At 41.7% G+C, this 12,326-nt stretch overlaps 1 protein-coding gene across 1 annotated transcript in view; it reads left to right on the plus strand.

The window, feature by feature from the left end:
• Positions 1 to 5,307: 5,307 nt before the first annotated feature.
• LOC139209498 (metabotropic glutamate receptor 4-like) overlaps positions 5,308 to 12,326 on the plus strand; it is a 114,203-nt gene continuing 107,184 nt past the window's right edge. The window contains exon 1 of the mRNA XM_070839230.1: positions 5,308 to 5,841. Coding sequence (XP_070695331.1) covers positions 5,308 to 5,841 — 534 coding nt within the window. The remainder of the gene's footprint in view (positions 5,842 to 12,326) is intronic.

Genomic DNA, 12,326 nt, shown 5'->3' on the forward strand with positions numbered 1-12,326 from the left:
TCCTCATAATGGCATACATACACAAGAATCATCATGTTTTTCGTAATCCACTGATAGTTGTCCACATATTCATGGCTACATTGCAAACAGGAATGACTAATTGGTAATTTGCATACTTCTGGTGGTGCAAATTTCTAAAATGTAAACACAATTGGCAAAAAATGTTAACTAACTGACTCCATGAAAACATTTCTTCCTCTTAATATCTCCCTGGAGTTTCAATACAGGGGGTGATTATCCCTCAAGTCAAAGTAATACAAAAACTGATAATATGAGTGACAAAAAAATTAATACTAACTTTATTGATTTATGCAGCTCCATCAATATCATTTTTGTCCTTAGAGTAGAAGATGTGGCCCTGGCCAAACAAAGCTGAAGCCCTGCCACCACAAACATCAGCAGCGCCTAACCAAAAAAAGTCTGTAACACATACAGTACAAACATGGTAACAAGACATTTCTAACATGCTGCATTAGATTCTCTCCTCCTGGGATATAGTGAAGTGTAAATAATTCCTCTCAAATACCATAGCCAGTGAGTCACTGCTTTTAAAGGATCTGTCACTATTTTCCTTGGCAGTGCGGACAGGCCTTTTTTCCCACTGCCTTAACTGTCTCAAAACAATAGTCACAGTCATCAGTATGACGCCAATAATAATTAAGCTGCTGTTTTCTTTGTATTTCAGCAGAAACTGACACAGAAGCTGTCTCTTTCACTGAAAAATTATACAAAGGCAACTGAACTTTACAATTTTCTCCTTTGACGGATTGCTGGATTTAAAAAATGAGACAACAATGTTAAAATGGCAATTACGTAAAAAAAAAAGTGGTGCAGTGACTCAAAAGAAGCTACTGCAGCAATTTCTACTCTTTTCAGCCTCTTTTCTTCCTCATATGCAGGAACACTTCGATAGTGCCCGATCCTTTACAGTTAAAAACCACATCGTGTTAGAAAATTCACTGAGCGGACATGATGGAAGTACGAGTAACAAATCTGAAGCTACAAACCATTTATGTATTCTAGCAGACCAGCAGACAAGCATGCAGGCGGTGTAACACTCTCTGCACTGAGGACTTCATTCTCCATTCTCCACTGTGATTATGCTGGTCTTTTGGGCTTAAGTATCTCCTCTGCCGAAGCATAACGGCCAAAACAGCAGTTCCTTGTTGGATTAGGACATCACTGTCAGATGGTCCCAGCTACACTCTGACAGACCTATTAGCAGGATGCATGTCATTGTGAGGCTTTGCAGAGACGACAGGATGTAGAATCAAGGGATGTGTCTCGCTGCTTTTCTTTGGTGCGTGTCAGAGTTTGTAGAGAATTAACAAAACATAAAAACATGACACCGTCAAATAATAAAGTAATAACAGTACAACAGTACTTTTTTGCAGATGACTTAGCATCTCTGACAAGAAAATATTCACACCAGTTTGTTTGACTGCATAGCTTTACGCATTATTGGATCACAGTGGGTTCAGATTTTAGCTGCAGCACCTGTGGGTGTCATTGCTTGGTTCAAGTGTTTAAGCTATTCTTGAATTCATCGTGAATTCTTGTTGAATTGAAGACACTAAGCATTTCCAGACATTTACCTTGTTTGCTTGAGTAAAAAAACAAGCATAAAAAAGGCCTTGATGCTATATAAACAATATCTGAAATGTTAATCACTTGCTTATTATGGACTGCGTTGCCTCAGAAGCAGTCTGGCTTGGTGGGAGTTTGCTTGTTATTCTGCCTTGGTGGTGGCTGGCGAATAGCCAAAGTGTGATTCAAAATTTAGAATGGCTGTCGGCAATCTTTTATCATTTGGCAGAGAAAAGATTTGTACTTTTCTGAACTGTTTCAGAGGCAATTCTTATGTGTCCCTTCAATATAGCATTTAATCTCTTTCTAGTTCCCCAATACTTAGTAGAATTCCCAAGAGCAACTCCCGTGTGGGGGGACAAAAACTTTTTCATGCTTGTAACAAATTTAAGCAAATTGCACTCAATTAAAATGTCAGAACAGTGTGTGTGTGTGTGTGTGTGTGTGTGTGTGTGTGTGTGAGTCTGTGTGTGTGTGTGGTGCTGCTAAAAAAGAGCCTTTATTAAAAACAAACAAACTCCAAAGACATGCAGCTAAAAGCTCTGCAAACAATGAGCTAGATATATAATAAAATGTCTCAAAAAGAACAACCCACAGTATTCTTTCCCCAAGACTTTCATTTGATGGCAGCCATAAAATATGATGCTTTATTTGATTTACCACTGACTTTTTCAGAGAAAATGCAGGGACCTGAAATCACTGCTTCCTCCACGCTCACCCACACGTTTACTTTCACTTTCCTTCAAGCCAATTTAAAATGCAAAATATTTTGTCCATTATGAACATTTGTGAGATGCTAACTGGTTACTCGACTTTAATGGCTTTTTACTGTTAAAAAATCTGATTCTCTTGTCCTATAATACAAAGAAACCAATTTCTAATTAATCAATTGATTGATGATTCCCACTCACACAACCATATGGATGCAGACAAAAAAAGGCATCTTTGTTTCTTGTCAATACTACATTTAAAAGTTTGCTCCATGGCTATACGGTAATTCCATTTGAGTGGAGCCCTTAGTGGGGTAAAGCCTACAGCGCTCTCAGCCATCGGGGACTGTGGTTGAGAGGAAGCTGGCTCTCCTCCTCGTCACAGTAAGGAGAGACTGTGTGGATTCTGCAATTTCCCCGAACTCCCGCTCTCTGCAGACAGCTGATGTTTATCTGCTCTGCCCATCTGGGTCTTATGACTAAACATCTGGTAAAGCTGCCAGTGTGCATGCAGTGTTTCAGAGAGTGATGACAGCGAAGGGGCACTGCTGTCCACCCCTTCCAAAAGGATCCTGAGAGGCAGGGAGGACTTCATCTCTGAGGTGTCACAGCTCATTCTTCAAACCTGACTCAGTTACTAGAGTACTGTCCAGCGCTCAAGACCGTGGTGGACTGTGAATATCCCAATTGTGGCTTTATTAGTTTGTAATCACAACGATGAAGGATAAGCTGAAATAATAATTTCAAATAAGAAGCAAATTCATTGCCTGCAGCTTCTCTCCTTAGTTTTCAGGTTTAGATTGTGATCTCATTGAAAATGATCAAACAACATTATTACCAATGCCCACAAAAAGAAATGCAATCATCAAATTAAAAAGCTATTTTCGGGCCACACATACTGCAAATCTTTTAAAAGTGAAGCATAGTGCTCTACAGAATCTTTATGGTCCACTCAACATGGACCATTTGTCTTCTCTGTCTATTGTCATTAATCAGGAGCTCCTATGAGCATGCAGCAGTTACCCTTTCTACCCATTTGTCTGTTGTCAACTATTTTACAATGGGCCACCCTTTCTTATTCCTTTTGCTCTGGGCTTTCCCTTAGAACTAGATGTTTTGCAGTGACTGGTAGGCCTTCATCCATTATGGATGCTGTGTTTTAGGGAGGATGATCTGTGCAGGATGATATAAATATATCCTTCTGGTTCCCAGCAGGATGGGAGAAGCAGCACAAGACAGGCCAAAGTGTAGTGTTGGAGCAGGGCATGTTTATTATTTGATTTGATGTCCAAAGTAAAAGAACGCAAAGATAGACATGTGACTAGCAGACGGAAAAGCTGTCTTTAATTCATGAGTCATGGTAAATCTCTGGCCATCTCCACTTCAATTAGATAGTTCTACAAATATGTACACAACATTAGATAAAAACATGCCATTATGAAAAAGTCCCATTGCTGCCAGCCACTCCACCTTCGTCCCCATTAAAATAATCGCACAATATCACTGCTCCACAGTGACGGGTTTGACAGCTGCTGCAACGTAGCACAACTTTTCTGATCCTGAGCAAGTTTTTGCCCTTTGTGTCCTCTGTTACAGACCACACCACAGTGGGAGGCCGTATGTTAGCATACAAGAGCAGCATGAAGTAAAGCCTGACAGAAATGTGTGTGTGATGGTCAATAGAGAGAGAGAGAGAGAGAGAGAGGGAGAGTGATGGAGAGAGAGGGGAGAGTGCGAGCGAGGGCTGCGCAGGCTGTGCAGGCCTCACACTGTGTCCAGATCCACTGTTCTATTAGTCCGGCACTGTGGAGGAAGCCAGCCTACTGTTGAGAAAACACACACATATACAGTACCAGTGTTGACGCAAAGGGGGAGGACAGACAATGAGGAATGAGATGTGCAAATACCAGCTATGTTCATAGCTCAACGAATATTGCATTACCAGAATCATAAGCTCTTAATTTAGCACTATATTTCATAACCTTTTGTTAAAACACTCAGGAGGGGATCTACATGTGCAGAGCAGTGTGCGAATATGAGGTCTAGGGAATGGTGCAAAGCAGCAGCGAATCAGTTATGCTCAAGGCACATAGAAATAATTCATTGCAGTGCTCTGAAAGCAGTCGAGGCATGGGTGCAACACGGAACAGATTTCCTGTGTGGAGTGGTGGTTCCAGGTATTATTCTGCTTGAATTTTAGGATCCACAAACTAGTTTGGAACTCTGACTGTCCAATGCAAATGAGCAGTGCAGTCCTGAATATGGTGTCAATTAAACTGTGGAGAGGAAGACATAGCAGCTTGGCATCTATCCACTGACTTTAATAGGACTCCGTGGGAATCCACAATAGAAACTAAACCTCAACTGTGTTGGAGGCTAATGCAAGACAAGCCCTCTGCGTGAACACGCTGAGAAATCTATTGTTGATCAGATCAATGCAATTCCATTTCATCTTTCATTTTGCTTTTTTGTAGAAAATACACACTTGCTCTTAATGCTTTTTTTCCTTAGTGTCTAACACCTCTCTCTTTTTGCAGGAGCCTGCTGTAGAACGCGCTGGGCCCTCTTGTGACTTTCTGCCTGCTGGAAGGACCAAGAGGAGAGCTAAATGCACCTGAGTGATTCTGGAGAAGCAGAGAAGAAAGGCCAACCTCACACCTTTGTTCTTGCCTTGTGAGAATGCTCTTTGTGGACTCCTGTCTCAGCTCATCCTGTACTGTTTAGTTACTGCATGTAGCCACCACTCTCAGGTGCAGGGAAAGAGTGAAACACAAAGAGGGAAGAAGAAGAAAGAGTAAGAGATAAAGAGAGGACGCTGCATAATTAGTATTGCCAAGTTTGTGTCAGAGCTAGAAACCATGAGAAGAGGCTTCTGAAGACAACTGTGCTCTGAAAAATATTGCGGCTTACCTTCAGGACATTTGTATGTGTGTGTGGGTATATGTGTGCACACCTCTTTCATTTTCAAAGGACTTGAATTTGTGTTTGGATGCGGATTTAGCCTTTCATTATGACTCTGCGAGGAGGCTTTGAGAGAGCGCGGATTGGCTGCCACAGAAGTGTCTGCTGCTGGGTGTTGCTGCTGGCTTGTTATTTCTTGATCGCCTTGGCAGCCAAACCCAAAATGCCAGGCCACACACACCTCAATTCAATACGCATTGATGGAGACATATCTCTGGGTGGGCTGTTCCCGGTGCATGCGAGGGGAAATGATGGCAAAGCCTGTGGGGAGTTGAAGAAGGAGAAAGGGATCCATAGGCTGGAGGCCATGTTATTTGCCCTGGATCGAATCAATAATGACAATGAGTTGCTGCCTAATATCACTCTGGGGGCACGTATCCTGGACACCTGCTCACGGGACACCCATGCTCTGGAACAGTCGCTGACATTTGTTCAGGCGCTGATTGAGAAAGACTCAACTGATGTCAAGTGTCTCAGCGGAGGGCCGCCCATCATCACTAAGCCTGAGAGAGTGGTGGGAGTGATTGGTGCATCTGCCAGCTCCGTGTCAATCATGGTAGCCAACATTTTGCGTCTCTTCAAGGTCAGTTTCTCCCTCAGCATCTACCTCTCACTTTACTTTTTTCTTCTATATCTTTCTGATCATACTTGCAGAGCACAGACATATTATTGAATCGCCCACAGCATATATCCCACAACATATTGCCTTGGAATCAGACTTTCAGTTGAAAACAATATAAACAAAAAAATAGAATACTTTGAATTTTAATCTTACACCATGTCGGTATCCTCACACTGTAAGCAAAGGTCACTAATGGAATAAACATGGACACACAAACAAACACAGGGACTCAATTTCATTGGGCATTTCCCAGTCTGTGTCCTTTCTTCTGACTTTCTTATTTTCCTCACAAACTTATAGTTTCAGACATTTCTTCCCACTGTCCAGACAACTAGGCGCTGATCATTACACCATAATTCTCCTGGCTAATGACACTAATTTTCCAAGAGTCCTTAATGCTGCCTTCTTCTAATTAATTCAGGGAAGCCATGCATGGCACCATGAGCTCATTGTACTACTATTGAATATACTGCCTGAAATGATCTTCTGTGATGTGTTGGCTCACCAGATACAAATATAATGTTCAAATGAGAGCAAAACACAAACAATATATGACAGGACTTTTGTAATACCTGCTCAGTGATGTCAAACCAAACTACAGGCCTAACTAATGAGCATAAGGACTGTGTCATAACAAGTTGTCTTTTTTTCCACTATATCCCAATACTCATAGCAGACTAGCTGCAGAAACAAGACAGTGGTTATGTATTGTAACCCTTGCTCTATAACCATAGTTGAGGATCTCTTATGGGCATGCATGTGGCCAATCGATCTGTGTTAATATATTTGACCCCATAGAGTCACTTTCCCTGTTCCTCATTCATTTTGCTTTTAGTAACTAATGAAGTAGCAGGGAAAATGGCTAGCGCTCCCATTCATGTTCCAGTAACAAGAAATACAACATGTAGCCATTGTTTATTCTCGCAGGTTTCATCTATTAAAAGGGCCATATATAAGATGAGGCCTGAATCGCCAGCTGTCACATTGATTTAACAATATCTCAGGTGTCTACGGATTAACAGCTCAGCAGAGGGCAAGGAGGAGAACAGCACAATATGCCACGTCACAAGCCTGATTGACATGACACAAGTCAGCCGGAATAAATGCTGCACTCCTGCATCCTCGCTGCTTTTTTTAGAAAGTGGGGGATGAACTACCAGCCATGACAAGCCCTAGTCTTCTACATCCAAGTCTTTTTCTAGTTCCGTGCACAGACCTGTCACACACTTTTTACCATAGGGGAATGCACATTCTTATTATCCTTACGGCTGAGCAAAAAGGAGGTTGGTTGCACATCTCTCACAGGACATGTCTCATTGCTCAGCAATAGAGTAGCAAGCCATCGTCTGCTTACTAACATAGCTTGGTCAGCCCTCTGTGTCACATGTCAGCATCCAGTCAGCCTGCACAGGACTGTTTTATATTTTCAGTTAGTCTGTGGGAGATGTTTCCCCAGCAGGCCATCAACAGCAGCAGCCAGTCCACAATCAGCCTCTCTGCTCAAGCAGAGGGTGCGATAGACAGCCACACCGCTCTGAAAGTCTTGACACCTATGAGCCTCTTGAGCAAAGCGCACAGGGAGGAGGAGAGACATAAATACATCACCAAGAAGTGAGAAAGGAACTGGCCTATCCCATCCATGCTTCCTTTACCTGCCTGTAGCAGACATGGGTTTCAGCAAACACAGGCCTCATCACATTTTTGGCCATGCATCCCAAGAGGCCCAAAAACCTGGAATGGCTGCCACACCTTGTGCTGTTGCACAAGTCTCCAACCCCAAATGTTCCACCAAACAAGGCTGCTAATGTTGCCAGACTCCTAGTGGAGGGCGCATGAACCGCCAGAGGAGGGCCTGTCCACTCACAAGCTTGTAAGACGTCTTCACACAGCTAAATGGCAAGCCTCTGTTCAGACAGGATTTTGCAAATAAGTTGTTGTGTGTTCCAAATAGCTTGCCAAACCCTGTTGAGGGAACAAATTATTTAGTTTTTCCTTTTTTCTTCTCTCAAGAGTATTAAGTTGCTCCATCCAAGACTCAGTGTTCTTTGGCAAAGAATGGGTTTAGTGTGAGTATAGTGCCACTCAGATTCTACTCTATGGACTGGGTGCACAAATTATTCACCCCCTGGGCTGAGGTTAGAGCAAGCAAGAATCCTTTTTTTGATGGACAATGGCCTTAAAGGTATCTGCCCAGTGGACTTGAACACCCTGCCTGACAGGGCCTTGAACACGGCAGGCAAATCCCTCTGAGGGGCAGAGGAAACACTACATTTGAAGAGATGGTTACTAAAGAATACCTCTCTCAATCCACTGATGACAAGAGATGGCTGACAGATACACTTTGATATTTGGAACTGATTAACAAGCCACAGTAGTAAAGGGGAACTCTGGAGTTGATGCCTTAATTTTGTTACCCACAGTAGGGAGGTATCTTAGATGATTATGTAAGCATTGGATGGCCTGTCCCACTGCTGGGTACAATCCTAGGATCTCCGGTCTATCCTTAGCGTGATACAAGCACTGAGAGGTACTGCGAGCAGGCATTAGCTGAGCATGGTGTGCATATCAGAGTGATGCTTTAGAATAATCATGAGCTTCTCCTTTCTGGCTCTGCATCAGCAGTAGGATTGGAGAGAAGGAGGGAAACACATTGAACAGGCTTTTAGATGATAGAGTATATGCAAATGTGCCCCCCCCCCCACACAGGGCGGATTCATTCTAATGTCAATTCAATTCAAATGTCTAACAGGGAAAAAAGTTCAGCTTTAAAACATTTCATTTTTGTTTTGCAACAACAAGGCATGGCATGACACTTGAGATAAAACATGGATGGTAAACAGGCAGGTTGATATATATACATAACAATGTGTGTGTGTGTATGTGTGTGTGTGTTGAACCCCCACAGTTACCCTAGCATTACACTAGGTACACTAGGGTTTCTCGACTTTGAATATGCAACTCCGTGATTGTGAATTGCTGTCCAGTCATCATATTGGAAAACCTCCAATAATTTAATTGAACAGTGGATCTGTTCATACAGCTAAAATCTGACAAGAAACAGACACCTAAGAGTGTAACTGAAGTGAAAATATTACAAACACATCGGGTCAGAGTGGGTTCCCCCTGGCTTGTCTTTTCACTTTCTGTCTGTTGCCCCATGTTGGTTTTGTTACACGAAATGCCAAGTAGATAGCATTAACTGCAAATAAAAAAGACAGCCATTCTTAAAACACCATTCCATATAGTAATTCCTGAGGTATTTCAAATAAATGTTGTAGGGAACTGAAATGCTTTGAAAGCCTTTAATCAACTTATGTTCTGTTTTGCACTTGACAGGCGGAAAAATTTGTCCTGAATCACACTGATAGGGAAACAAGACGCCATGGAAATGTGATTTGTACGGGGCCCAGAAGTGGCCCCAGGTGAAAAGGATAATACTGGGTTTAATATTTTGGATAACATTAATACTACACCAGTTCACAAGATGACATCACATATGCATGAGGAAGACCCTGTACTTGTATTTCGATATATTGTAAACCAGAGTATAGCACTCCTGTTTTTAGTTAGTGTATATTATTTTCTCTTCAGGATGTAATCATCATGTGAGCAAATGTAACAATGTAAACAAGTTTGGAAAAAATGTTCCTACTGTGTGCTTAATTTAGCCCATCATCTCCACCATCCTCTGATTTGCACAGATGCATTTTATTTGATTTTACTTGATTGCATTCAGTATCAAGAATCAGAATGAGTCTGCTGAAGTGAAAAAAATCGCTGATTACACTTACTTAGGGTCAACCCTATTATCTTAATGGTGACAGTGCTGCAAGGCAATGCATTACTATAGGAAAAAAGAAGAACCCCCAACATTTTTATACAGTTACATTGTTAAAATACAATATAGAGGGATGTTGTAGAGTAATGTCCAAAGGCATTGTGGAAAATGGAGGTAATTGCTAACTGAAGTAGAAGAAGATGAGTAAAGTTGAGGCAGTCAAAATAAAATAATTCATGGAATACAGATATAGAAAACTGAGATATCTAACAATGTAAGAATATCCTAGTATTTTTCCCTGAAATATCTGTCTATATGGTTTCATTGTGGCCTTTTGAACAAATAATATTTGAATTTCATAGCAAGACACACCAGAATCTACTCTCCGCTTGCCATAAGAAGATTGACTAATAAGTAAAGCTAAGTTTGTGCTCTTGCTCGACACAGTTCAGCAGGTTCTGGCTCTTTTCATCATTAAAGTCACATAAAACCATAAGTAGGACTCCCTTGAGTGGCAGGGAGGGTTTCACTACAATCCACTTTCCTCTAATGACTTTAAAAGAGGGGTTTGGCTTCTTCCAACCTTTTTTTTTTACTCACCTGAACTGCTGGGTTGAAACTAAACTCAAGATGATAATGATAAGTCATTTTTGCATATAATACAGTCTCTAGAATATTTTTTGGACTATTTGGCAAACTGATTACAACATTAGTATGTAACATTAGTATGCTGTTATGAGGTGTTGTGTTGTGGTCAATCCCTACTTGTGGCGTTACGTCTGCTGGCTTTTGCAGTTCCATGTTTGTTCCTATTTCTAACAGTGTTCTTTTTTCATGTTTATTTGATAATTTAATACACACAAAAAGCACACAAATGAAAGTATATACGTATATATGTCTCCTGACTGAAATCGGCTTCATGCTCGCAATTGTTTTTCAGCTCCTTACTTTTGGGCTTTTCCTTATCCTCCTCACAGTCTTGGAGCGGCTGAGGGTGAAGTGTTTGCTCAGCACTTCAGAGCAGGCAAGATTTCGTCCCAATGGTGTGTCATGAATATTTTACGATATTGTTACGTAATTTACACCCAGGGACTGGGGTTTAAAGCTCCCTCTATGCATCCCCTCATCACTGGGTCCAGCTCTTAGTCTGTTCTCATCAGCTGTGCCTTTATACTGCTGTATAAGCAGGAGCATAGTGCACCAGAACTTGAGGTAATTAGTGTTGGTTGCTTATGATACTCAAGACAGAGCGAGTGTAATTAAAGCCCCAGGTTTTTGATTGTGGCTTTTATACCTCATCGAAAACAACTACACTGCCTGGTTAGAGGGATACTGCTGCAGCAGTCAGAAGCCGCAGGAGCATCCACTGTGTTTCAGGTATTGAAGCTGACTTGCTGAGACAATCATAAGCTGTCAGACAAAGAGAGGGTTAGCCTGGGCAATTTTCACACAGCAGCTCTCTAAATTAGGTACAAGCAGGCACAGTCAGTTTGCAGGACTAAGTCTTTCCTCTGTGGAAGAGTCTGCTTGGAGCTGTGGGAAGGGAGAAGATGGGAGGAGAGCAGAGGTGGTAGCTAGGTACACTCTGAGCAGAAAGAAGAGGGTTTACTAGTTACCTCCTGTGCTGTCTGTGAAACACAGACCTTGCAGCAGCCTCTCTCCCCTCATTAGAGACAGAGGCAGAAGCCCTCAGGCACAGAGCCTTACTCCCCCTAAGCATTTCAGTGTATTGAGACGGGGCTCTTATTGGATTACCCCATCAACCTACACTGACGATACACTGAAAGCTATAGGACCTATTGAAAATGTTAATGGTCAATTTATTCACCTAGCCATGGAAGTAAATACCACTTTCAGTTATTGCCAGACCAGAATAAATAGTTTGCTGCATTAGAATAGAATTTAAAAATATGTAAACTGTTGCTGTGAAGCTGTAGAGATGTGTTTGAAAGGGTACACGTTGAGCAGGTAATTTTAAAGCCAATTTGACATGTTACTGAACAGCAACAGTGAGAATCCAAATATGATGAGATGTTAAAACTGTATCACTTTTGTTATGGCCTAACTAGGTAGCTTGGCATTATCAGACTAATTCACAAATGCAAATTTTTCTGGAAACTCTCAGTTAATTATCGATTTCCGAGCGGCATTATCAATGGGCGCAGACCAAAATGCCCTTGGAAGTAATTGGATAGATCAACAAAATATCAGAACATTGACACGCCAACCATTTTGGTTGTTTATGAAAATGCCTCAATGGTGTTCCTTTGTCAGTCATTGCATCAAACCGTCCCGTATTAGATAAATGGTTGTGAATAGCGTGACCGAGACCAGGATGGCTGGAAATCTGTCTGAATGGGAGGAGGGCCAGATGTATCTGCTATAGCAAGTAAAACATGACCTTGACGTTTTTTCTGGTTCCCAGCATAGACTGTATATAAGAAGTGGACGTGAAGCCAATGTGGAGGTGCCTGAAACCTGCATTCTTGCTAATGGCCAGCAAATTGCAAAAAGAGGTCCAAATGAATGGAAGTTTATGAGAAAATGACCCTACTACTCACTTGATTTATTACCTCAGTAATCACTTTCCTATGAGTTTATGGCCTCAGACGCTAGTGTCAAGTCTTCTTCAATATAGCATGATGTTCGTTTAGACAATAGACGATGA

Source organism: Pempheris klunzingeri, chromosome 11, assembly GCF_042242105.1.
Source record: "Pempheris klunzingeri isolate RE-2024b chromosome 11, fPemKlu1.hap1, whole genome shotgun sequence".
Taxonomy (NCBI): Eukaryota; Metazoa; Chordata; class Actinopteri; order Acropomatiformes; family Pempheridae; genus Pempheris; species Pempheris klunzingeri.